This window comes from Mytilus galloprovincialis, chromosome 8 (assembly GCF_965363235.1).
Source record: "Mytilus galloprovincialis chromosome 8, xbMytGall1.hap1.1, whole genome shotgun sequence".
NCBI classification, from domain to species: domain Eukaryota; kingdom Metazoa; phylum Mollusca; class Bivalvia; order Mytilida; family Mytilidae; genus Mytilus; species Mytilus galloprovincialis.
In genome coordinates, this window is record NC_134845.1 from 70,075,386 (window position 1) to 70,100,711 (window position 25,326).

Below are 25,326 nucleotides of genomic sequence, written 5' to 3' on the forward strand. Positions count from 1 at the left end.
CTGAGGGTTACCCGTGATACCCGCTAGTCGTTAAATAACCCAGGAATTCCGAAAATGATCCGTTTTCATTATGATTCCTAAGCCATCAGACTGATTTCATAAGTAATTTTCCTTTGAAATACGGCGGCAAATTCGTAATTCTAGCTACCATGAACAGGAAGGGCGGTTTAACTATAGCTGTGTGTGCTGTCAAATTAACTGACCCATTAAATGTATGGCTTCACTTGACAGCTTTGGTGTCAAACACACTAATTACCTTAGCTTTAGGTCGTAAATAAATTGTGTATTTCAAATATAAAAAGAATATGTGGTATGCGGATTGCCAATTCCGACCGTGCATGCGAGGGCTGTATAGCCAGTCAAGGTCGTTAACCACTTCCATTTGTTGGATTGCCAATGAGACAATTCTCCACAAGAGACCAAATGACACATAAATTAGGTTACCGTACGGTCTTTAACAATGAGTAAAGCCCATACCGCATAGTCAGCTATAAAAGGCCCCGAAATGACAAATTTAAAACATAGATGTCAAAACAATACAAACGAGAAAAATAATATAACGGCCTAGTGTATGTACGAAAGTGGTTTACAACAATTTGAGTTACTTCCTCTTTTTGTCACCTTTCAAAACAAACTCCTCGAATTTACGTTTATATAATTTGTAAAATAGACTAAACGAATTTAAAACAAATTGAATCTAAAATACATATTACTTTTCATTATTTTTCTACCTTAGTACAATTACAGCGTGTAGAACACCACATGCTGGATGTCGGCTATGCTTGACATGGGGTGGCGGTTTCGAGCGGAGAAAAACGATCCCGGCAAGTTCAAGTACCAACATTTCTTTTTTGAGAGTTGTTAGTACCAAATAATATATTGTACGGAAGGAACCGAACCGTAATCTGTTTCCTGCAAGCAATAGTAGACGTTTCCAGTGGCCTGTTTTCTCAATGACCTCTCCCTAGTTCTTCAAATGCAAGTTTCAGGATGAAATAATTCTTTTGACGATATTTTCATGTATAATTTACTTAGAAATGAAGTCCAATCATGGAATTTACCAAATGCCAGCTTAAGGATGTATTCTTCTGACATTTCAGTCTCGTTCAGTCTCACTGAAATCTCGTTCTAGAATTATTTCCAAAACATGTGATATAAGTGAAAAATAGCAATGAATTTGATAATTATCATATAATCAAACTTAACTCTGTGAAAGAATTAGTAGTTTTTGAGTAATGAAATTTTCAAATTTTATTACGAATCAAGTTAGTCTTTTTTAGTGAAATTTTGAGAAAAATGGTAGAGGGGTACAAAAAATAATTTACCAGAAACATAAACATTCCATATAACTTTTTCTTTTCAAATTTCATAGATATGTATTTTTTTTAATCATTTATAACAAGAGAGTTGAAAAAATATGCATTTTGTTCTTTAAAGAGAGAAAAATCAAAAATTTACAAAATTGTCAATATGGAAAATTTGACATGAAAAAGCATCAAAGTCTGATAAAACTTTCTTACATTAACACCTACCTATAGTTTTTGTGAGTTGAATTTACTCAGATTGGTCCCCTTCATCTTTATTGAGAGTATGAAAAAATTGTGGAACTGTGATTTTTTTCACGATAGTAGCCCAAAAATGGGTAAAAACTGATTAAAAATGGAAAAATCTTCAAAATTGCGTACTTTCAGAGGGCTGTAGCAAAAAAAGAAGCGCACCACCATATGATTTTTTCTTCACCAATTTGTTCGGGTGGGGGACAGAAGGATTTCATATATGAATATAGTTGCCTGGTAAGAGCTGAAAAATAGGCATGATTAGCGTTAGATTGAAATGAATAATAATGTTCTCCCTTCCCTTCCTCATCCTTCATTTATAAATTTAAACTAACCACCACGGAATAGCCCAATAGTGTTGAAAGTAGCTACTCGACGAATTCTCAATCTCTTCTCGAGTGACTTGCTTCTCGGTCCTTACTCGATTGTTTTTGACATGTCAAAAACTCTCGGGTAGATAGTCAGATCGATGACGAGTAGGGTAGACTTACCCGAACATCCTTGTCGATTGAGTCAGACCAGTCTCACGATCACGTAATTTGTCTTGATCGGCCTTAATTGAATTAAAGTGAAATTGATGATTTACCCCATTCAAGGATTTGTATAGTAATTACTATACAAATCCTTGCCCCATTTACCTTATGGAGGCAAAACGCATTCGGGAAAAATACTATATCAAACTTGCTTGGATGCATTGTATTTTCAAGTTATACTACAACGGAGATCTATGACCATTCTGATATGCCTAGACTGGGAATAAGACACCAGGGTTGGGCCCCCCCCTTTTTTCTGTTGTGTCTAATATACATTTTTTTCTAAAACAAATCTTATCTAAAACACAATGCTACTTTTGGGGACAGGTTACACGTGCCTACCATTTCTCTAATTTCCTATGAATTAAAAATCTCCGAACAATTTAGTAAATAAGTGAAGAAATGTGCATAATCATATGAGGACCTTACTTTAACCAAACTCCACAGAAACAATAAACTATTTATATTACAGGAAATATTAATTCATAGGCAGAACAACAAAAGAGAGAATCCCCCCCTCCCCCAAGTACCCAAAAAATGGATGGATGGATGGCCATCTTTTTCAAGACAGTCAAATAAAAATGATAACCGTTAAAAAATATTTTGTACAGAGTCAAAATATTATCATAAATTTGATTGTATGATCTATATTAAATAAAGCCATTGCATATTGATACACAAAACTATGACTAGAATCAATACAAATATTGGAATACAAAAGATCATGCACATTAAACCACTAAAGCCCTATTCCTCAGAAAATATACATGATATATGCGCACATAGAATATTAGAATTAAAAAAAGTCTGAAACTTATTTCTTTTTTTTCAGAATGACTTCTTTTTCATAAAAAGATGTTAGACAATACAATTGAAAACAACTTGTGCTTTATTTAAAACCTTCAAAACAGTTATATCTACATCATTATATTTTGGGCCGGAAAAATAGTAAAAAATGCTATTTGTCCGGCTTGCCGGATGAATAGACATTTTTGACTATTTGTCCGGCTAGCCGGACGAATATAGCCACTGCCTACTTTAAATAGTGATTAAAAGAAACCAATATATTCACAATGTGGTATAGAAGTTAATAGTAAAGATAACTTCTTGTTCAAGATAGAAAAATCCGTTATATTGCAGTTGTATTCCTAACCTATCATATGCATTTATAGTTATTCTTCTGTGTATTTTGTGTAATAAAAAAAAGTAATGTTATAAATATAATAAATTGCAATGGTTAATAAACACGAATTTGTTGCTGAAGTGGTCTGGTGATATACGTGGAAATAATATGCTACAGTCATGTGCAGATGGAACACATGAAACTTCATTCCAAACACGACCCTGATTCCATACTTTACCAGAGACCATCAAAAAATTAAGAAGAACAAACAAGCAAACGAAATTCAAAGGATAAAAAAAACAAGAAATAAGAGTAGAAAATACGCTATTACATAGAAGTAAAGAATATAACACAGAAATACAAAATAAACACGGTAGTAACAACAAACACAGAACATTTTGAAATACTTCAAACATGTTTAATCAGTTACTGTATACAAGCGAAATATAAGGTTTCGATTATAACCGGGTTAAGGTTGAGCGAACGGGAATTTCTTTCACAGTAATAATCAATTACACAGGTGACAATCAATTGATTGAGGCGCGTGTCGATAAAACAATAAATAACTTTCTAATTTCAAAAGATATGATTATAAAATTTGAAATTATGTAATTTTTCAAAGCCTACTTCTATATGCAATGTCCTTTGTGACAGTTGACTTGTAACATTCCATCAGGTCCTTGGTGCACATTTTTGTTCTAAGTGCACTAGTGGTATTTTTTCGGACCCTGTAAATTTTATTTAGTTATTTATTTTTAAAGAAATCCATTAAACTATACATTTTTGTCCAGTTATAAATACATTTCTTGAAATATTGAAATTCTGAAATAGTACTTAGCTCTTATCTTTGCGAAGAAAGATCTATTCCCCTATTAAAATTACAAAGAGAATTCCTCATCAAATTTTGTTTTTTATCGTAATCGTAGGACGACGACTTATATAAAAATCAGTCGTTTTCGAGACATTTTTTTACTTTAAGAAGCTTGATGCATTCGGACTTAGTTTAACAGCTAGGCCTTGAATGAATTTAGATTAAAGGAGTAGGTTCAGTAAGACTCCTTTTTGGCCCCAAAATATAGCAGTTTTACAAAATTGTTAAAATGTAACTTTTTAATTATTTATTGGATAGTAGAATGCTTCTGCTACATAAATATGGGCTGTTTTTGACAATACAATGCACATATATCCGGTACTAGCACCATTAAGTCATGCTAAATTACTGAAATATTCACAATTCTAGCATTTTAGTTAAATTTTAGACGGTTTTCGTGTAAAACGAAAGTGGCCGCATTCGTGTTCATCCTTAATATCAGGGTTGGCAAAACCCCGGTTTTTATGAGTATTGCCCAGCCCAGTGGGAAATACTGGGAAAACCCGGGTTTTAATGGGTAATACTGGGCAATACTGGGTAATATAAAATACTGGCCTGAATTTTAAAGAGGATTCAGTGATCAAACTCAATTGCAATACATTTAAGATATTTATAAACACATTTTGATTTATAAATTAGTTTACTTGTTTGAGAGTGATAATACAAGTGTATATACATTTGAAAAAGTACTATTCTTGCAACTATGAGACAAGTAAACATGTAGGCACTCATTACACAAATATTAATGGAAAAGGCCTGATCTGTCTTTATCAATAATTCTCTTCTGAAAGTCTATTAAATCACCCTCTCGTCTAAATTGATCAAACTGTTAACATAAATTCATTATAATTTTTCATTTTTTATTAATTTTGCATTCAACTTGACATTTACTAAATCGATCTTCTAATAACTTCATTTTTTTTTTATATAAGTTTGAATTTTTCAGTATTAATTAATTATTTTGAAATTTAGCTTAATCTTATCTTTCATTAATTTGTTTGAAATCAGTGATAAAAGAATTATACGTTTTATGATTTGAAAGTGACTTATAGACCCAATGGGTCGGGTGTATATTATTGTGTATGTAATATATGTGTACTTTACTGAAATGTGATTACACATGTCACTATATTAAACATTTACTTACTTACTTACTAAATTCAAAGAATTCATTTTTTAAATGTATATCACTAATTAATAAGTAATTATTCAGATTAGGACATGTTTATATAACAATATTCAGCCTTTTCATTTCTATAAGGGCTAATGACTTGACCCTGTAGGGTGTTTATTTAGCAATATGATTGCATAGACATTTAAATTTATAATTCAAATAAACACTGCTAAAAAATAAAATTCCTTTTTTTTATAGTTTGGATAGTTGAAACAATACATGGAAATTAACAAGGTATTAATAATCCTAAAATATTCAAATTTTGTATTCTGCCTACATAGAAGTAGTGGACAAAAGAATGAAATTGAATTTTCAATCTTCTAGAAACATGACTCTCAATGGTTATCTGTATAAAATGTATATATTTAGCTATAATATTATGAAACTACAGCAAGACTTTACTTTTTTGTGTTGAAATAAGCTTAAAAAGTCTTATTGCCAAGTATTACCCAGTATTACCCATTTCTGGGAGTATTGCCCAGCCCGGGAAAACCCGGGATTTCCAGCCTGGGTAATACTTTGCCAACCCTGCTTAATATTGAAATATAAGTTGTATTTGATGATAATACATAACATATATAGGTTGAGGATGAACACGGATGCGGCCACTTTCATTTTTACCAAAAACCATCTGAAAAGTGACATTTTTTGGCATATTTGGTAGATTTTTCATATTTGAGCTTGAATCGTATCGTTTTTAATGACTAAATCTGTAGAAATCTTTCACATTAACTAATCAGTTCAAATAAAATAGACACTTTAGTGTTTAAAAAGTGGTCGAAATCTTTCGTCAGATGAACCTGAAATTTGAGGACAAAATCGGTCCTTACCGGACTTACATGTATTCCATTTGAAAAACGAATTCATCTGCGTTTTCCATTCAGTTTCTGTCATTCATCGTATGTGGGTACTGATTTATCAATTATCAAAATTAAAGTTTTTGTAATCATTTTCGTAACACACTCCGTGCGTGCAGTACGATACGAAAAATGTCTACATCACCGTGGGTAAGGTTGTCCTGCAAGAATTCTGTACTGGTGATTTGGTTCTGACTGGTTCTGGTGAATATGTAAAAAAAAAGACGATAATGATGACTTTTGACGTTTTCTCGCATAATAAATGGAAGGAAACAGTAGAGTTTGTTTTATTTTGTTTCTAATGGGTTTATAGGCCACCAGTTTAAAAATGTGACCTTGTAAACTGTTTCGGTAAAAGTAACACAAAAGTGCTCTAGAAAATGTTGAACATAAAAAATAAATTAAAAATGCCCCTGGAGACCGCTTTCTTTACCCAAAGTCACACGACAAAAATGTTTGGTGCAAAACCTGCACAATCTATTAAAATTGTGCATTTTCTCAATTTAGAAATGTCCTGTCATTATTCTGGTGTGTCCTGATGGTAAACGAAAAAAGTCACGAGGGAAAAAAGTCATAAAATACATAGGAAAAAAAGTCACAGGAAAAACAGTCACAATATAATTTGTTTGGGTAAAATTCAACTGCAGTTTTTGTATGCATAGAACAAAATCTTGATATAAGTGAATACAATCAATTATCTTAAGTGGTAAATTCATTTGCCGTTTTAACAAACAGGGAAAGCTTATTGTTTCTTTTTATTTATTAATGAGACCAAGTTGTATTTAATTGTCATGCCTTTCCTAACAAAAGAGGAAGTGAAAGGTCTACAAATAGTGAAATGTGCCACAAGAAGCCACTAACTAATATCAACAGTCAAATAGCACTGTGTCCAGCTGTGTCCCCCTGTAGCCAGCATATTTTATAAGTTTTATACAGAAATTACGTTGTGTCCACTTGTGTCCGCCTGTGTCCCCTCATTTTTAGAAGTTTTATATAGAAATAGCACTGTGTCCAGCTGTGTCCACCTGTAGCCAGCAAAATTAATTTTATAAGTTTTATATAGAAATTGCGTTGTGTCCACTTGTGTCCGCCTGTGTCCCCTCATTTCTAGAAGTTTTATATAGAAATAGCACTGTGTCCAGCTGTGTCCATCTGTAGCCAGCAAATTTTATAAGTTTTATATAGAAATTGTGTTGTGTCCACTTGTGTCCGCCTGTATCCCCTCATTTCTAGAAGTTTTATATAGAAATAATGTTGTGTACACCTGTAGCCAGCATATTTTATAAGTTTTATATAGAAATTACGTTGTGTCCACTTGTGTCCGCCTGTATCCCCTCATTTCTAGAAGTTTTATATAGAAATAGCACTGTGTCCAGCTGTGTCCACCTGTAGCCAGCAAATTTTATAAGTTTTATATAGAAATTGCGTTGTGTCCACTTGTGTCCGCCTGTATCCCCTCATTTCTAGAAGTTTTATATAGAAATAATGTTGTGTACACCTGTAGCCAGCATATTTTATAAGTTTTATATAGAAATTACGTTGTGTCCACTTGTGTCCGCCTGTATCCCCTCATTTCTAGAAGTTTTATATAGAAATAGCACTGTGTCCAGCTGTGTCCACCTGTAGCCAGCAAATTTTATAAGTTTTATATAGAAATTGCGTTGTGTCCACTTGTGTCCGCCTGTGTCCCCTCATTTCTAGAAGTTTTATATAGAAATAGCACTGTGTCCAGCTGTGTCAACCTGTAGCCAACATATTTTATAAGTTTTATATAGAAATTGCGTTGTGTCCACTTGTGTCCGCCTGTATCCCCTCATTTCTAGAAGTTTTATATAGAAATAATGTTGTGTCCAGCTGTGTCCACCTGTAGCCAGCATATTTTATAAGTTTTATATAGAAATTACGTTGTGTCCACTTGTCTCCGCCTGTATCCGCTCATTTCTAGAAGTTTTATATAGAAATAGCACTGTGTCCAGCTCTGTCCACCTGTAGCCAACATTTTTTATAAGTTTTATATAGAAATTACGTTGTGTCCACTTGTGTCCGCCTGTATCCCCTCATTTCTAGAAGTTTTATATAGAAATAGCACTGTGTCCAGCTGTGTCCACCTGTAGCCAGCATATTTTATAAGTTTTATATAGAAATTGCGTTGTGTCAACTTGTGTCCGCCTGTGTCCCCGCATTTCTAGAAGTTTTATATAGAAATAGCACTGTGTCCAACTGTAGCCAGCATTTTTTATAAGTTTTATATAGAAATTGCGTTGTGTCCGCCTGTGTCCCCTCATTTTTAGAAGTTTTATATAGAAATACCGTTGTGTCCAGCTGTGTCCACCTGTAGCCAGCAGATTTCATAAATTTTATATAGAAATTACGTTGTGTCCACTTGTGTCCGCCTGTGTCCCCTCATTTTTAGAAGTTTTATATAGAAATAGCACTGTGTCCAGCTGTGTCCACCTGTAGCCAGCAAATTTTATAAGTTTTATATAGAAATTGCGTTGTGTCCACTTGTGTCCGCCTGTGTCCCCTAATTTCTAGAAGTTTTATATAGAAATAGCACTGTGTCCAGCTGTGTCCACCTGTAGCCAGCAAATTTTATAAGTTTTATATAGAAATTGCGTTGTGTCCACTTGTGTCCGCCTGTATCCCCACATTTCTAGAAGTTTTATATAGAAATAATGTTGTGTCCAGCTGTGTCCACCTGTAGCCAGCATATTTTATAAGTTTTATATAGAAATTACGTTGTGTCCACTTGTGTCCGCCTGTATCCCCTCATTTCTAGAAGTTTTATATAGAAATAGCACTGTGTCCAGCTGTGTCCACCTGTAGCCAGCATATTTTATTAGTTTTATATAGAAATTGCGTTGTGTCCACTTGTGTCCGCCTGTGTCCCCGCATTTCTAGAAGTTTTATATAGAAATAGCACTGTGTCCAGCTGTGTCCAACTGTTATAAGTTCTATATAGAAATTGCGTTGTGTCCGCCTGTGTCCCCTCATTTTTAGAAGTTTTATATAGAAATACCGTTGTGTCCAGCTGTGTCCACCTGTAGCCAGCAGATTTCATAAGTTTTATATAGAAATTACGTGGTGTCCACTTGTGTCCGCCTGTATCCCCTCATTTCTAAAATTTTAATATAGAAATAGCACTGTGTCCAGCTGTGTCCACCTGTAGCCAACATTTTTTATAAGTGTTATATAGAAATTGCGTTGTGTCCACTTGTGTCCGCCTGTGTCCCCTCATTTCTAGAAGATTTATATAGAAATAGCACTGTGTCCAGCTGTGTCCACCTGTAGCCAGCAAATTTTATAAGTTTTATAAAGAAATTACGTTGTGTCCACTTGTGTCCGCCTGTGTCCCCTCATTTCTAGAAGTTTTATATAGAAATAGGACTGTGTCCAGCTGTGTCCACCTGTAGCCAGCATATTTTATAAGTTTTATATAGAAATTGCGTTGTGTCCACTTGTGTCCGCCTGTGTCCCCTCATTTCTAGAAGTTTTATATAGAAATAGCACTGTGTCCAGCTGTAGCCAGCATATTTTATAAGTTTTATATAGAAATTGCGTTGTGTCCACTTGTGTCCGCCTGTGTCCCCTCATTTTCAGAAGTTTTATGTAGAAATAACGTTGTGGCCAGCTGTGTCCGTCTGTAGCCAGCAGTTTTCATAAGTTTTATATAGAAATGACGTTGTGTCCACTTGTGTCCGCCTGTATCCCCTCATTTCTAGAAGTTTTATATAGAAATAGCACTGTGTCCAGCTGTGTCCACCTGTAGCCAGCATATATTATTAGTTTTATATAGAAATTGCGTTGTGTCCACTTGTGTCCGCCTGTGTCCCCGCATTTCTAGAAGTTTTATATAGAAATAGCACTGTGTCCAGCTGTGTCCAACTGTTATAAGTTTTATATAGAAATTGCGTTGTGTCCGCCTGTGTCCCCTCATTTTTAGAAGTTTTATATAGAAATACCGTTGTGTCCAGCTGTGTCCACCTGTAGCCAGCAGATTTCATAAGTTTTATATAGAAATTACGTTGTGTCCACTTGTGTCCGCCTGTATCCCCTCATTTCTAAAATTTTAATATAGAAATAGCACTGTGTCCAGCTGTGTCCACCTGTAGCCAACATTTTTTATAAGTGTTATATAGAAATTGCGTTGTGTCCACTTGTGTCCGCCTGTGTCCCCTCATTTCTAGAAGATTTATATAGAAATAGCACTGTGTCCAGCTGTGTCCACCTGTAGCCAGCAAATTTTATAAGTTTTATAAAGAAATTACGTTGTGTCCACTTGTGTCCGCCTGTGTCCCCTCATTTCTAGAAGTTTTATATAGAAATAGGACTGTGTCCAGCTGTGTCCACCTGTAGCCAGCATATTTTATAAGTTTTATATAGAAATTGCGTTGTGTCCACTTGTGTCCGCCTGTGTCCCCTCATTTCTAGAAGTTTTATATAGAAATAGCACTGTGTCCAGCTGTAGCCAGCATATTTTATAAGTTTTATATAGAAATTGCGTTGTGTCCACTTGTGTCCGCCTGTGTCCCCTCATTTTCAGAAGTTTTATGTAGAAATAACGTTGTGGCCAGCTGTGTCCGTCTGTAGCCAGCAGTTTTCATAAGTTTTATATAGAAATGACGTTGTGTCCACTTGTGTCCGCCTGTATCCCCTCATTTCTAGAAGTTTTATATAGAAATAGCACTGTGTCCAGCTGTGTCCACCTGTAGCCAGCAAATTTTATAAGTTTTATATAGAAATTGCGTTGTGTCCACTTGTGTCCGCCTGTAGCCCCTCATTTCTAGAAGTTTTATATAGAAATAATGTTGTGTCCAGCTGTGTCCACCTGTAGCCAGCATATTTTATAAGTTTTATATAGAAATTACGTTGTGTCCACTTGTGTCCGTCTGTAGCAGCCCATATTCAGAAGTTTTATATAGTAATAACGTTGTGTCCAGCTGTGTCCACCTGTAGCCAGCATATTTATCAGTTTAATATAGAAATTACGTTGTGTCCACTTGTGTCCGCCTGTAGCACCCATATTCAGTAGTTTTATATAGAAATAACGTTGTGTCCAGTTGTGTCCGCCTGTAGCCCCCATATTCAGAAGTTTTATATATAGAAATAACGTTGTGTCCAGTTGTGTTCAACTGTAGCGCCCATATTCAGAAGTTTCATATAGAAATAACGTTGTGTCCAGTTGTGTCCGCCTGTAGCCCCCCATATTCAGAAGTCTTTATATAGGATTAGAACTGTGTACAGCTGTGTCCACCTGTAGCCAGCAGATTTTTAAGTTTTAAATAGAAATAACTTTGTGTCCAGCTGTGTCCGCCTAAATCACAAGTTTTATATAACACTGGGCTACTGTAACGACTATAATCATGATAATAGACATTGATTGTTTATCTGTTTATATAGTTATATATATGCGTGTCCATGTATCCCCGGACACAAAATGCATGCTAACTATATTTTGCACCGAAAATAGGACATATCTATATAATCCTTGATTTGTATAAACGGAATGTAATTAAAGTATGTATTATTCTGCTTTATATATTAAACTTTAGGAAAAAATCAGAAAAATGGGTTAATAATCGACCTATCTTATATTTCTGCTGGGTTTACTACTGATGGCTATCTAATAGTCTTAATAAATCTAAAACATAAAAAAATAGACAACTTTCGAGTTCGATGCATTTCCGTCAAAAACTCTGGTTTTAGTGAACGTCATTTGTGCGTTTAGGGGCGTCTTCACTTCCATTCCAATGTTGAGCGAGTGGTTGGAAAACTATAATTCTATATTGTACGAATTATTCGGCAAATTGAATTCTCAAAATTGACAATCAGCATTGCTGTCATTAGGGAATTGTCATTAAGTACCTACAGAACATCCATTATTTCTAGTTTATCCTGCACAATGACGATCACTAAGACGCTTGATGAACGTAAATAGTGCAGGGATACAGGCGACCCCCTCTATCTGGTAAATGACGTCATAAAGGCGCGTATAATTGACGAGTTTTTTCCGGTGACGGATGAACTCGAAAGTGGTCTATTGTCAAACACACACACACACTTTATTTGTCAAGTTACCCATAATATAGGGTAGGAATGCCTTTCACCATCAGGTGGCAAACCAATCCAGGTCCATTCCCCTAAATAAATGTTAAAGCCCATCCTCGTTTGCCCAAGTCCAAGATTACTCTGACGTCCATTAGTAACGGCTGTTTGCCAGACAAGCTGGGGCCGTGGGACGTCAGAGCTCGTCCCATATCAAAAACTGGATATTTGCCCACCCAAAATAGATGCGCTGCTTCGTTGCTTCTGGTGCCGATTGAGGGCCTTGGAATTATATTAATCAGGCATCAATCTGTTCATTTTTCATTTATCTCTTCATTTATGTAAGTTTCACCTACCTGCCAACCTTTATTTTTTCATAATTTAACAGTTTTCACAGAGACCCATCGATTTCTGCATTTTGACCTTCATTTTCAAAGATTATCACGTGACCATGAGAAAACAGTGCAAATGACCATTATGTAATACCTCGTTTATTTACGATGCAAGTTATCTAAATGTCTGAGAGCTTCTGATTGTTATCGTGGTCGGAACTAAATGCTTTATACGGATCTCCTGTAAAGGAGGTGAAAAATCGTGGTTTGCTTCTAAATGTTAAACATTGATCTCCTATGAAGGAGGTGAAAAAATATAAATATTTGCATATTTGAGTCTCGAGGCCACGAACTCTCTCGTAACTTGACGTCCATTTGAAAGTGAAAGTCAAAATGCAGAAATCGATGGGTCTCTGTGAAAACTGTTAAAATATGGACATGATGGAAAAATAAAGGTTGGCAGGTAGATGAAACTTACATAAATGAAGAGATAAATGAAAAATGAACAGACTGATGCCCGATTTATATAATTACAAGGCCCTCAATCGGCACCAGAAGCGACGAAGCAACGCATCTATTTTGGGTGGGCAAATATCCACGGCCCCAGCTTGTCTGGCAAAACAGCTGTTGGACATCAGAGTAATCTTGGACTACGTTTGCCCCCTTTCACTTTTGCATACAAGGTCTGTTGGCACCCTTCAAGTTCACACCTTTTTATTGGTGTTGTGTTAAATAATAAATAGTTTTGGTAAGCGTTTTGCTGTAAATATTTTTTTTCATTGTTTCAAAAAGTAAAATCACAAAAATACTGAACTCAAATGAATCCCTAATCTAACGGCAAAATCTAAAGCTCAAACACATCAAACAATTGGATATTAAACAACTGTCATATTCCTGATTTGGTAAAGGTATTTTCTCATGTAGAAAATGGTGAAATAAACCTCTCACTTGTATGACAGTCACATCAAATTCCATTATATTGAGAATGATGTGTGAACGAAAACATGCAGACATAATAGGTTGTATCATTGTATTATTATCTTCATCACTATAAAAACAAACGAATATGTAACAAAGAAGCACAAAAAGGCATGAAATAATGTAAGATTCTGACAATGTTTGATCTTTTATTGTGTTGAACAAATCCTAATCATGTTTTGGTTACTGTATTGAAAACAGATAACTAATATATGTCTGGTGTATTGCTATAATATTTTTTTTTATTCTTTCAGTTTAAAGTGAGATCAAAGGTACCAAATTGTAAAAACTATTAAATGTTTACTCATACCAAATAGCTAGATACATGCAGTATTTACATCAATGCAAGATAAAACAGAAAACAATCATGATTTCCAAACACAAGAATAAAATAAGAAAAAGAATAAAATTTGTTTATTATAGTTTCACATATCATGCATATTGATTGAAACAAGTCATTCACATAATATTCTATACACGCTAATAACAACCAATATCTAGCCAAAAAATGACTTATGAGACACTGATCCTAAAAGCCAATTATATTCAAAAATACGCTATTTAAACTTGGGACATTTATAGTCACATAAAAAAAAAAAATTTTTATTCAAAAAGATATATATTAACTATGAAATAATTTAAAATGATAACATATATGGCAAAATTCAGATGAACATGATAAATAAAAGCATTAGAAATTGATTATAGGAAAATATTTCTGTAAAAATATTTTTCTATGCAAATAAAATGCACAACAATAAAACCAAATTTAGCTGTGTAAAGATGCCAATTATTAGTAATCATACATACTTAACATTTAGAAATTAATCATCAATCATGTCTTAAAGAAAGTGTACATTTTATCGTAGTGCACCAAAAATTACTGTTCACATCATTTGGCAAGAATTTGTATCCATATATGGTTTAAGGACATACAATACAATTACAGGGGAGTTAATGATGAGGTTAACGAAAACATTAAGAAATAATTCCTTCGTGTCATAAGCTCATATTAACTTGGGCAGGCACTATTAAAATATAAGTCGATATTTTACACAAAGGGTAATATTTTATACTGAAATTTTCTAGACCTGAAGATAGTTTTGGAACCCAAAACATGCCTAGAACATTTTTCCTGGTTTTTATACAATTCTGATTAGAAATCAACATGTAGACATGCATGAGACTTTCTTTAAAATTGAAACTGTTCATTAATGACAACAACAATTAGAGACAAACTATTTTATAATTAGTTGAAAAATAATAGAAAGAAAATAGAATGTGTTGACTAACCTAAGGGAGATAACCTATCTCAATATTATTTCCCTGTACAACTTAATAAAGATTTCCGGTACATGTGTAAAGTATTATTCCTTAATGTCATGAGTGATTAAAAGCTACCATTCATATAGGCCTTTGTGAAGTGTTGTGTAAAATTGGCAGCAGCACTCTGTTATGTCTATAGTTGACCTTTTGGAAAGCAAACTTCTGTTCCTTATAAGCAATATAATTTTTCTGGTGGCAATCTACATATCCTACTATTTAAGTTCATGGTAGACACACTTTGCAGAGCCTTAAATTTCCTACTATATATACTTTATGTTCTGAATATGCATGTAAAATTTACCACCTGACATTAAACTAACAACAATTATCAAACACTGCACATTTTGTGTTCTTTTACAGGTTACGATGTCAGGCGGGGTTCAACCCCCTTTAACTACCCACATTCTAGACACAGCTAGGGGGAAGCCAGCTGGAACTGTACCAATGGTTTTGTCTATTCAGGAACAAAATGGAGACTGGAAGCAACTAGAAACAGGGTAAACACCATTGTTTAGAACTTCTAATGTTTATAAAGTAATTATACTAATAAAAGGATAAATAAAATATGTTTAAATGAATATAAATTTGGGTACTGTCACTTATACTTGTCTTGAATCATGTCCCTTTATAATGTTATATGCAAGCAGGGGCATCATCTGGATCTTTGGCTCATGGACACATTCCCCATTTATTTCCTAAGCTTTTCCAAATCATGTTCTAACCTGAAAAACATTGTTAAAGGTATGATTCGCATATCAAAACTTGGTTATTTTTTAAAACTTGAGAATTTTGTGGGATTGTAATTTTTTTTACTTATACTTGTAAGTTTTTTGAGAAAATTAAGGGGAGATTATTCAAACATTATAATTAACTTATATTTATTAGTATATTTTGTTTACTTCTTCAAGTAGTACTCCTGACTGCATGTGCACCCCTCATGTTCATTTGAAGTTACTGCAGGATTTTCTCATTTGATTTTAAATTCTAATAAGAATATGTCCTCCATTTACAGGACAACCAGCATAGATGGTAGAGGAGGATTTCTTACACAGTCTACTTTCCGTCCTGCTGTATATAAACTTTACTTTGACACAGGAGCCTACTTCAAAAAGAACAATTTAAAAGGATTCTATCCATATGTAGAGGTGAGGTTTTTCAAAGTGAAGGAAAGTTTTTTTTTTGTTGCACCATTCATGACAAAGGGGATTATTGTAAATATGGCTTTCTGTTTGTCCACACTGTATTTGGAGTGTCCAAAACAGAACATGTACTGAACTTTAAAATGGAAATGAGTAAAGTGTCAAAATGCAATCTACATTCCTACTGCTTAAAGTTCATGACAACGCTGCCCAAAAAACAGAAAACAGCCCAACCAACTAGCATTTCAGCATTAACCAATTTTATTTTGACATTCTACATCTGTCTGTCCTTAAGTCCGTCAATTGGTCTTGTCCATCTGTCATATTCTTTTCATGGCAAGTCTGTCCTTAAATCTGTCAATTGGTCTTGTCCATCTGTCATATTCTTGTCATGGCAACTTCTTTGAAACCGCAACAAAATTTCATGAAACTTTGTACAAAATCAGAACATGCTATCTAGATTAAATTACTGGATACAAAATTTTCTTAGCAATCGCAAACAGGCAGTAGTTCTAGAGGGGGGAAAATCTGAGTATGTTGCAGTTGAGTCAGGGGTTCCACAGGGGTCAGTTCTTGGACCAAGTCTCTTCTTGTACTATATTAATGACATTCCAACTGGTCTAACATCTACAGTACGTTTATTTGCAGACGACACAATAGTTTATTTAGCAATAAAATCAAACTCCGATGCATTAACATTACAAAAAGATCTAGACAAACTGGCATCGTGGGAAACTACTTGGAAAATGGCATTCCACCCAGATAAGTGTAATGTAATTTCAGTCACCAGAAATAAAAAAACAATCACATTTAACTACACATTACACAATCATTCATTAGAACATGTAACAAAGGCAAAATATCTGGGGGTCACCATCAGTTCCAACCTTAAATGGGATGTGTATTAACAACATATGCAAGAAAGCTAATAGCACACTAGGCTTTCTAAGGAGGAACCTGAACATAAGTTCAACATCCATTAAAGAGCAAGCATATAAGTCCCTAGTAAGACCATCACTAGAGTATGCTTGCTCTGTTTGGGATCCATACTTACAACAAGACATAGATAGCATTGAAAAAGTTCAAAGGAGGGCTGCGCGTTTTGTTACCAACAAATACAGAAACACCTCAAGCGTTGGTAACATGTTACATCATCTTGAACAGGTCGGGACCACTACCTTATATGGAAATGCATAAATTAGCATACTTATGTTCTCGCACATGTAATTGTTTATTTACATGTGACGCAATTTATTTTTACCTGGGTTTTTGACCACTAAATGAGTCACATACAATGCATGATGGACTACTACATGTTTACAATCAACCAAGAACACGTGTTATTTAATGAAATACAACACATTTTTTCGTGCAATGCGGGATTCACAATTTCGCTTTGTTTTTCATTTTGTGTATCCTCATTTATAGTTCGTGATATAAAGTATTACTTCCATGCTCAGATTAATGAAGAGTTGTTTCTATGCGAAGAAAAAAGGGTTTGAATTACCCGATATATAGCCATTAACATGTTTGATGATGGCACAGAGATTCATGTATTTGTCCACCAGACAGCAACAAAACAACAGCAAAAAAACACAATTACCCATGAGACAAACTTACTAGTGTAAAATAAGCCGTCCATAACAGCCGGTGCTGATATTCACGAGTACAGCAATGTTCGTATCTAGATAATTAAAGGCAAATGTGGGATCCTTGAATTCTTTGTTCGTAAAGATGGCAAAGAAATACTTACATACATGACAGTGTTAACAAAATCTATAAGTATTTGTTTTTGGTCACATTTTTGTGTATGGGACTTCCAAACTTTTCAGCTGATTTCTTATACCTGCAAAGTAAAACTTTGGTTGGCTTGCTTGCTTTGTTTGTATAGTTGTTTATACAAGCTTTGAAAATAAGATTGACATCTTTAAACAATATATATATAGGCATAGTTGTATATTTTATATTTTGTACAATATACAAACAAAGCAAGCTAGCTAAACAAAGTTTTGCTCTATATGCATTAGGAAATAAGCTGTAATGATTTTATCTATATGTATGTGCGACAAGGCGGAAAATTTTATATGTTTTGTGAAAATTGCAGCGTTGGATCTATAATAAAAAAGAAGATGTGGTATGATTGCCAATGAGACAGCTGTCCACAAAATGACACAGAAATTAACATTTATAGATCACCGTACGGCCTTCAACAATGAGCAAAGCCAATACCGCATAGTCAGCTATAAAAGGCCCCAATATGACAATGTAAAACAATTTAAACGAGAAAACTAACGGCCTTAATTACATATAAAGAAATGAACGAAAAACAAATATGTAACACATAAACAACGACAACCACTGAAATACATGCTTCTATACAATATATATATATATTTTTTTGATGGGATAGATTTCTTGTCCTTTTATATATTTAATTGGGCCGGGGTTTTTTTTTGTTTCTTTTTGTTTGGATTGTTTTACACAAGTAATTTTTGGGTCATTAATAGCTTACTTTTCAGCATTGAATCTATGACTGCTTACTTTACTAAATTATGTCTTTGTTGGAAAGTTGTCTCATTTTGGCACTCATACCTCATTTTCTTATTTCTATATACAAAGCACGATTTAGAAAAAAATAATAGGTAATATGGCACCCACTATGACCCAGAGACTTTTAGTATTGAAGATATTTTCATATGTCAACAGGACAGCAGCCGAAGGATAAAAAACCTCTGAGGAATATTTTGTGATAAAATTAGCAACAAAAGGATATTATCGATGGATGAAACTATAAAGAATGTATTGAACTATATACCGTACCCGCTCAGTGGCGGATCCAGGGGGCGGGGGTTGCGGGGGATGGACGATCAGTGCATTTGGATGGGGACATGTAGTTGGAACCCCCTCCCCTTTTGTCCAGGGTTAGAACCCCCCTTTTTAAAATGGCTGGATCCGCCCCTGCCGCTTTCATAACACTTATTTTTAGCCTACTGAATATTATGATTTCCTTACTATTAGTTCAGGTCCTGATAAAAAAAATACACATTCAGTACAGAAAGAAGTGTTTCAATGAAAGGTTTCGTGTTTTTCTAGGCAGAAATGATTTTGGAATGACATTATACAGGTTTAAAAGAGCTCAAATGATTTTCTTACTGGACAGTGGTCACTTCATTGGATATTTCACTGCGTCATGTCGTGAAATTAATGCAGGTTAAATTCATCACAATGCACAAAACTGGTTCAACTACTTTTGCAAGGCGAAAAAGAAAGTCGAATCGTGAAGCCCGTAAACAATATTTTTTTAATCTGATTATGCAAATTGAAGATTACGTTGTATATTTTACATTAAATATATTTGCAGAATAAAAACTTTGGTAATGAGAGTCCCAGACAATATATTAGTTGACTGTTTTCCCACAAATTCCACGTGTTTTAAGTAGTAGTTTACTCGTAGTAGCCCACAATGCATTGTAGTTCATTGAGTCGATTGGTCAGTTTTTCAAGGCCATATTGGCCTTGTGTTTTGGAAATTACTATGCAAATATATTCTGACGTCAGAAAATCTAGAGTTCTCGACCTGTTGAATGGCGCAGTCTCTCTGACAGAAGAAAAGACTCCAGATTGGTAATGCTTTACAAAATTGAACACGAAAAGGTTGCAATTCCTAAAAATAATAAATTAATTCCTCAAAAAAGACAAACAAGACATTCTAATTCTAACAGCTTCCAAATTCCATCCTGCAAAACACAGTACAGAAAATAATCATATTTTCCAAGAACTATTACTGACTGGAACAAACTACCGGATAACATTGTAAATTGCACTTCAGTAGACTCTTTCAAATCTTCAATTTCAAAGCATCAATATTAATTACAACATCTTACTTTATTATACAAAACATTTTATATTTTTAGCTCACCTGGCCCGAAGGGCCAAGTGAGCTTTTCCCATCACTTTGCGTCCGGCGTCCGTCGTCGTCCGTCGTCCGTCGTCGTCCGTCGTCGTTAACTTTTACAAAAATCTTCTCCTCTGAAACTACTGGGCTAAATTAAACCAAACTTGGCCACAATCCTCATTGGGGTATCTAGTTTAAAAAATGTGTGGCGTGACCCGGCCAACCAACCAAGATGGCCGCCATGGCTAAAAATAGAACATAGGGGTAAAATGCAGTTTTTGGGTTATAACTCAAAAACCAAAGCATTTAGAGCAAATCTGACATGGGGTAAAATTGTTTATCAGGTGAAGATCTATCTGCCCTGAAATTTTCAGATGAATCGGACAACCCGTTGTTGGGTTGCTGCCCCTGAATTTATAATTTTAAGGAAATTTTGCTGTTTTTGGTTATTATCTTGAATATTATTATAGATAGAGATAAACTGTTAACAGCAATAATGTTCAGCAAAGTAAGATTTACAAATAAGTCAACGGGACCGAAATGGTCAGTTTACCCCTTTAGGAGTTATTGCCCTTTTTAGTCCATTTTTAACCATTTTTCGTAAATCTTAGTTATCTTTTACAAAAATCTTCTCCTCTGAAACTACTGGGACAAATTAATCCAAACTTGGCCACAATCATCATTGGGGTATCTAGTTTAAAAAATGTGTGGCGTGACCCGTCCAACCAACCAAGATGGCCGCCATGGCTAAAAATAGAACATAGGGGTAAAATGCAGTTTTTGGCTTATAACTCAAAAACCAGAGCATTTAGAGAAAATCTGACACGGTAAAATTGTTCATCAGGTGAAGATCTATCTGCCCTGAAATTTTCAGATGAATCAAACAACCCGTTGTTGGGTTGCTGCCCCTGAATTGATAATTTTAAGGAAATTTTGCTGTTTTTGGTTATTATCTTGAATATTATTATAGATAGAGATAAACTGTAAACAGCAATAATGTTCAGCAAAGTAAGATCTACAAATAAGTCAACATGACCAAAATGGTCAGTTGACCACTTTAGGAGTAATTGCCCTTTATAGTCAATTTTTAACAATTTTTCTTAAATCTTAGTAATCTTTTAGAAAAATCTTCTCCTCTGAAACTACTGGGCCAAATTTAACCAAACTTGGCCATAATCATCATTGGCGTATCTAGTTAAAAAAAATGTGTCCGGTGACCCGGCCAACCAACCAAGATGGCCGCCATGGCTAAAAATAGAACATAGGGGTAAAATGCAGTTTTTGGCTTATAACTCAAAAACCAAAGCATTTAGAGCAAATCTGGCATGGGGTAAAATTGTTTATCAGGTCAAGATGTATCTGCCCTGAAATTTTCAGATGAATCGGACAACCCGTTGTTGGGTTACTGCCCCTGAAATGGTAATTTTAAGGAAATTTTGCTATTTTTGGTTATTATCTTGAATATTATTATAGATAGAGATAAACTGTAAACAGCAATGATGTTCAGCAAAGTAAGATCTACAAATAAGTCAACATGACCAAAATGGTCAGTTGACCACTTTAGGAGTTATTGCCCTTTATAGTCAATTTTAAACCATTTTTCATAAATCTTAGTAATCTTTTAGAAAAATCTTCTCCTCTGAAACTACTGGGCCAAATTTAACCAAACTTAGCCATAATTGGGGTATCTAGTTAAAAAAATGTGTCTGGTAACTCGGCCAACAAACCAAGATGGCCGCCATGGCTAAAAATAGAACATGGGGGTAAAATGCAGTTTTTGGCTTATAACTCAAAAACCAAAGCATTAAGAGCAAATCTGACAGGAAGTAAAATTGTTGATCAGGTCATGATCTATCTGCCCTGGAATTTTCAGATGAATTGGATAATCTGTTGTTAGGTTGCTGCCCCTGAATTGGTAATTTTGAGGAAATTTTGCTGTTTTTTTTGTTATCTTGAATATTATTATAGATAGAGATAAACTGTAAACAGCAATAATGTACAGCAAAGTAAGAACTAAAAATAAGTCACTATGACCAAAATAGTCAATTGACCCCCTAAGGAGTTATTGCCCTTCAAAGTCAATTTTTAACAATTTTCTTAAAATTTGAAGATTTTCAATAACATTTTCCACAGAAAGTACTGTTATAGATAGAGATAATTGTAAGCAGCAAGAATGTTTAGTAAAGTAAGATCTACAAACACATCACCATCACCAAAACACAATTTTGTCATGAATCCATCTGTGTCCATTGTTTAATATTCACATTGACCAAGGTGAGCGACACAGGCTCTTTAGAGCCTCTAGTTTTAAAAACTTGTACATTTTTTTTTTTTTTTTCAATCTATGTCTTGTTGTAAGTTTCCTCCTGTGACATAATCTTCAATTTGTTGAAGAGATGTCCACACCAATAGGAAATTATGAATCAATTTTTTTCTGTGAGTTGTGCTCCTTTGGACTTAGAATTTTAGCCCAAATATACTACTGCAGCAGTTTATATGTATAAGTGCATATCTACCCGGTACATGAAATGTTCAGCAGTTGACTTTAGTTTTATGTCTTTGATCTCAGGATTTGGTAAGATTTTATTTACCCAGTAATGCTATGGGTGTGTGGGATATGTGAAAGTGCTGACAAAGGTTCTTTTCTTCATTTTGTATTGTTTGAGTTTGAGTTTTCTATTTCTGAAACTGAGAAAAAGTTCAATTCAATTATTCACTTTCCCCCTTGTACATAATATTCTTATGGTTATCTGATGACAATTTTATTTTATCTGTCTTTGAAACAGAAAATGTATGTGTTCCAGGAGTACTGTAAACCAACTAATTTTTGAGGTTATTCAAATTTGTCAAACTTGCGTCTCTTATATCTTGAATGCATAATGAAATAGAAAAACAGAAAAATAAATTGAAGCAAAATCAGATAGAAAATAAAATTGAGAATAGAAAACACTGAAAATGTCTTAAAAAATAAGTGGATTTACAGTATACAGTAATATAAAAACTAATAAGGGAAATTTATGTTATACATAACTCTCAATACTAGTCTTATAGTATTATTTTATTGTAGGTTGTTTTCCAGATAGAAGATGAGAAGCAGCATTACCATGTTCCACTGTTACTAAGTCCTTATGGATATTCTACATACAGAGGGAGCTAATGATTTACATATCTGTTATAACTAGACAATCAATGAAGCTAGAAGATTAAGAGAATGAACTGGATACCAGTCATATATGTTGATAAATTCTTAGATGATAAAAATGTGTAAATTTTAAAGTTATTTAGGTTCCAATTCCCTGCTGGAAATTTGAATTGATGATTTTGGCTAACTCATCATAAAAAGTAAAATCACAAAAATACTGAACTCAGAGGAAAATCTATTCGGAAAGTCCATAATCACATGGCAAAATCAAATAACAAAACGCATCAAAAATGAATGGACAAGAACTGTCATATTCCTGACTTGGTACAGGCATTTTCAAATGTAGAAAATGGTGGATTGAACCTGGTTTTATAGCTAGCTAAACCTCTCACTTGTATGACAGTCGCATCAAATTCCATTATATTGTCACGGATGCGTGAACAAAACAAACAGACACAATAGGTAAAAATGTCAAAAATAGGGGTACAGCAGTCAACATTGTGTTATCATCTTAATCACTATAAAAACAACAAATGTAATGAAGAAGCACAAAAAGGCATACATCAAATTAACATCCTCATTTTGATTATATTATACGATTTTATTTGTCTATGTAAAATGCACCCATCAAGGAAGGAGGGTTTTGAGTACTGGTGAAAATTGCGCGTTTGAAATTCGCACAGGTAGACATGAAATAATTTTGTCGTTCAAAGTATGACGGGATGCATAAATACAGTCACGCAAAATAGATATAACAAAAACTGGCTTAACAGTTAAAGTAATAATAATAAATAAAATAATAGTGCGGTTTTCATAAACCCTATATATTTAAGATTTCTGTGTTCATTGCATAATGTGGATTTTTTTTATTAAAGTCGTCATATTGTTTACAACTCTGTGTGTAAATGTATGGTGAGCTTTTGAAAGCCCATTGCTATCAAATGCAAAAGATTATACACACATGTGTGTAAACAATGCCCAAAAAAATTATCTAAAGCTATTTAGGCTTAACTTTGCTTGAGCAGGTTTTTAATGTTATAAACATTATATATTTTAGAATTTGTTGTTGTCTAGTTCTTTATATTCTCCTTTGGGAATATCTTTATCTTTGAAAATATAATTTTATATGTAAACTTATTAAAAATTATTATTTTATTTGTAAGTTTCATTGTCATTTGTTTAAGCCTTCATATAAACTTGTCTTTACTCATAGTTTGAGATTGTACAAGGTCATGTTTTCCTCAGACTGGTTTTCATGGTTATGGCGTTGTGACGCTAAATCCAAAACACTGTTTAGTTTGACAAATCAAATATTAGGTGCATTACATGCATTCATATTCATATTTTATTCTGATAGCAAAAGTTCATATACAAGGTAAACATTTGACACAAAGCATACATGGAGAAATAATTCACATTGTTTATTTTTTTACAGTCATAGAAAAATTCAGAATTCTCAGACATAAACTGTGTTTATACTGTCATTTGTTAAAAGGCTTTTCTTTACCGATCTGGGTTGGAAAAAAAAGTGTTTTTTTTAATCAGCAACTACCAATTTCATCTGACAACTGAACCTATTCTGGTATCCAAGTTAAATTTGAAGGAAGGCAAATGAATTCTGTTCAGAAAGCACAATTATAGATATTAAAAAAAAATGGGAGTGTAGTTTTAGTGTGTGTCTTTGAAATCCTTAAGAATATGTGAAAATATAGGAGGGTTGGAGGGTAATCTAAGCCTGATTTGTCTAAAAAGTCCTTGAAAATTGTGAATTGATGCCACATGTTTTTTGTCAGATGAAAAGGTTTGATTTTTCTCGTCTATGATGAAAGACCTGAAAGTAAGACATAGGTGTTGCTTTTCCAGTGGATGTGGAGCTCAAGGTGTCAACAACTGTTATGTGTTTTCTGCTTTTAAACACAGTTTGGTAGGAACTACTTTTGATATATCAATGATTACTTATCAGTTTGATGACTATTTCAAGGTACTGCCTCCTAGGTCATGGACCAGTGACCAGATCTTCCAACTATACAGATTTATGGGGAATTAAACACATACATACTCATTTAAACAGCAAACTAGTAGATTAAAAACACTTTAATATGCCAAGATAAGAGGAGCATTTGGTCCTCTTGTACTTAAAATCCCCCATTGAGATTTTGAAAGGTATGAGTGACTTTAAAATTACCAGCAATTTTCAATGTTAGATTTCTGCTGTAGTTAGTTTGATAGGAACTACTTATGATAGCCAATGATATTATCTGTCAAGTTGGATAACTATCAGAACATTAAGTCCTTTTAAGTCATGGTTCAGCAACTTTGAATTAATTAGCAATGTTGCTGCCTATCAGATTGTCT

At 34.0% G+C, this 25,326-nt stretch overlaps 1 protein-coding gene across 6 annotated transcripts in view; it reads left to right on the plus strand.

Annotated features, from left to right (window-relative positions):
* LOC143042471 (5-hydroxyisourate hydrolase-like) overlaps positions 1-23,168 on the plus strand; it is a 34,554-nt gene extending 11,386 nt beyond the window's left edge. For all 6 annotated transcript variants that reach the window (XM_076214773.1, XM_076214774.1, XM_076214777.1 and 3 more), the window contains 3 exons: positions 15,156-15,292; positions 15,808-15,940; positions 22,897-23,168. In XM_076214773.1, coding sequence (XP_076070888.1) covers positions 15,156-15,292; positions 15,808-15,940; positions 22,897-22,986 — 360 coding nt within the window. In that variant the 3' untranslated portion in view covers positions 22,987-23,168. The remainder of the gene's footprint in view (positions 1-15,155; positions 15,293-15,807; positions 15,941-22,896) is intronic.
* The last annotated feature ends 2,158 nt before the right edge of the window (positions 23,169-25,326 follow it).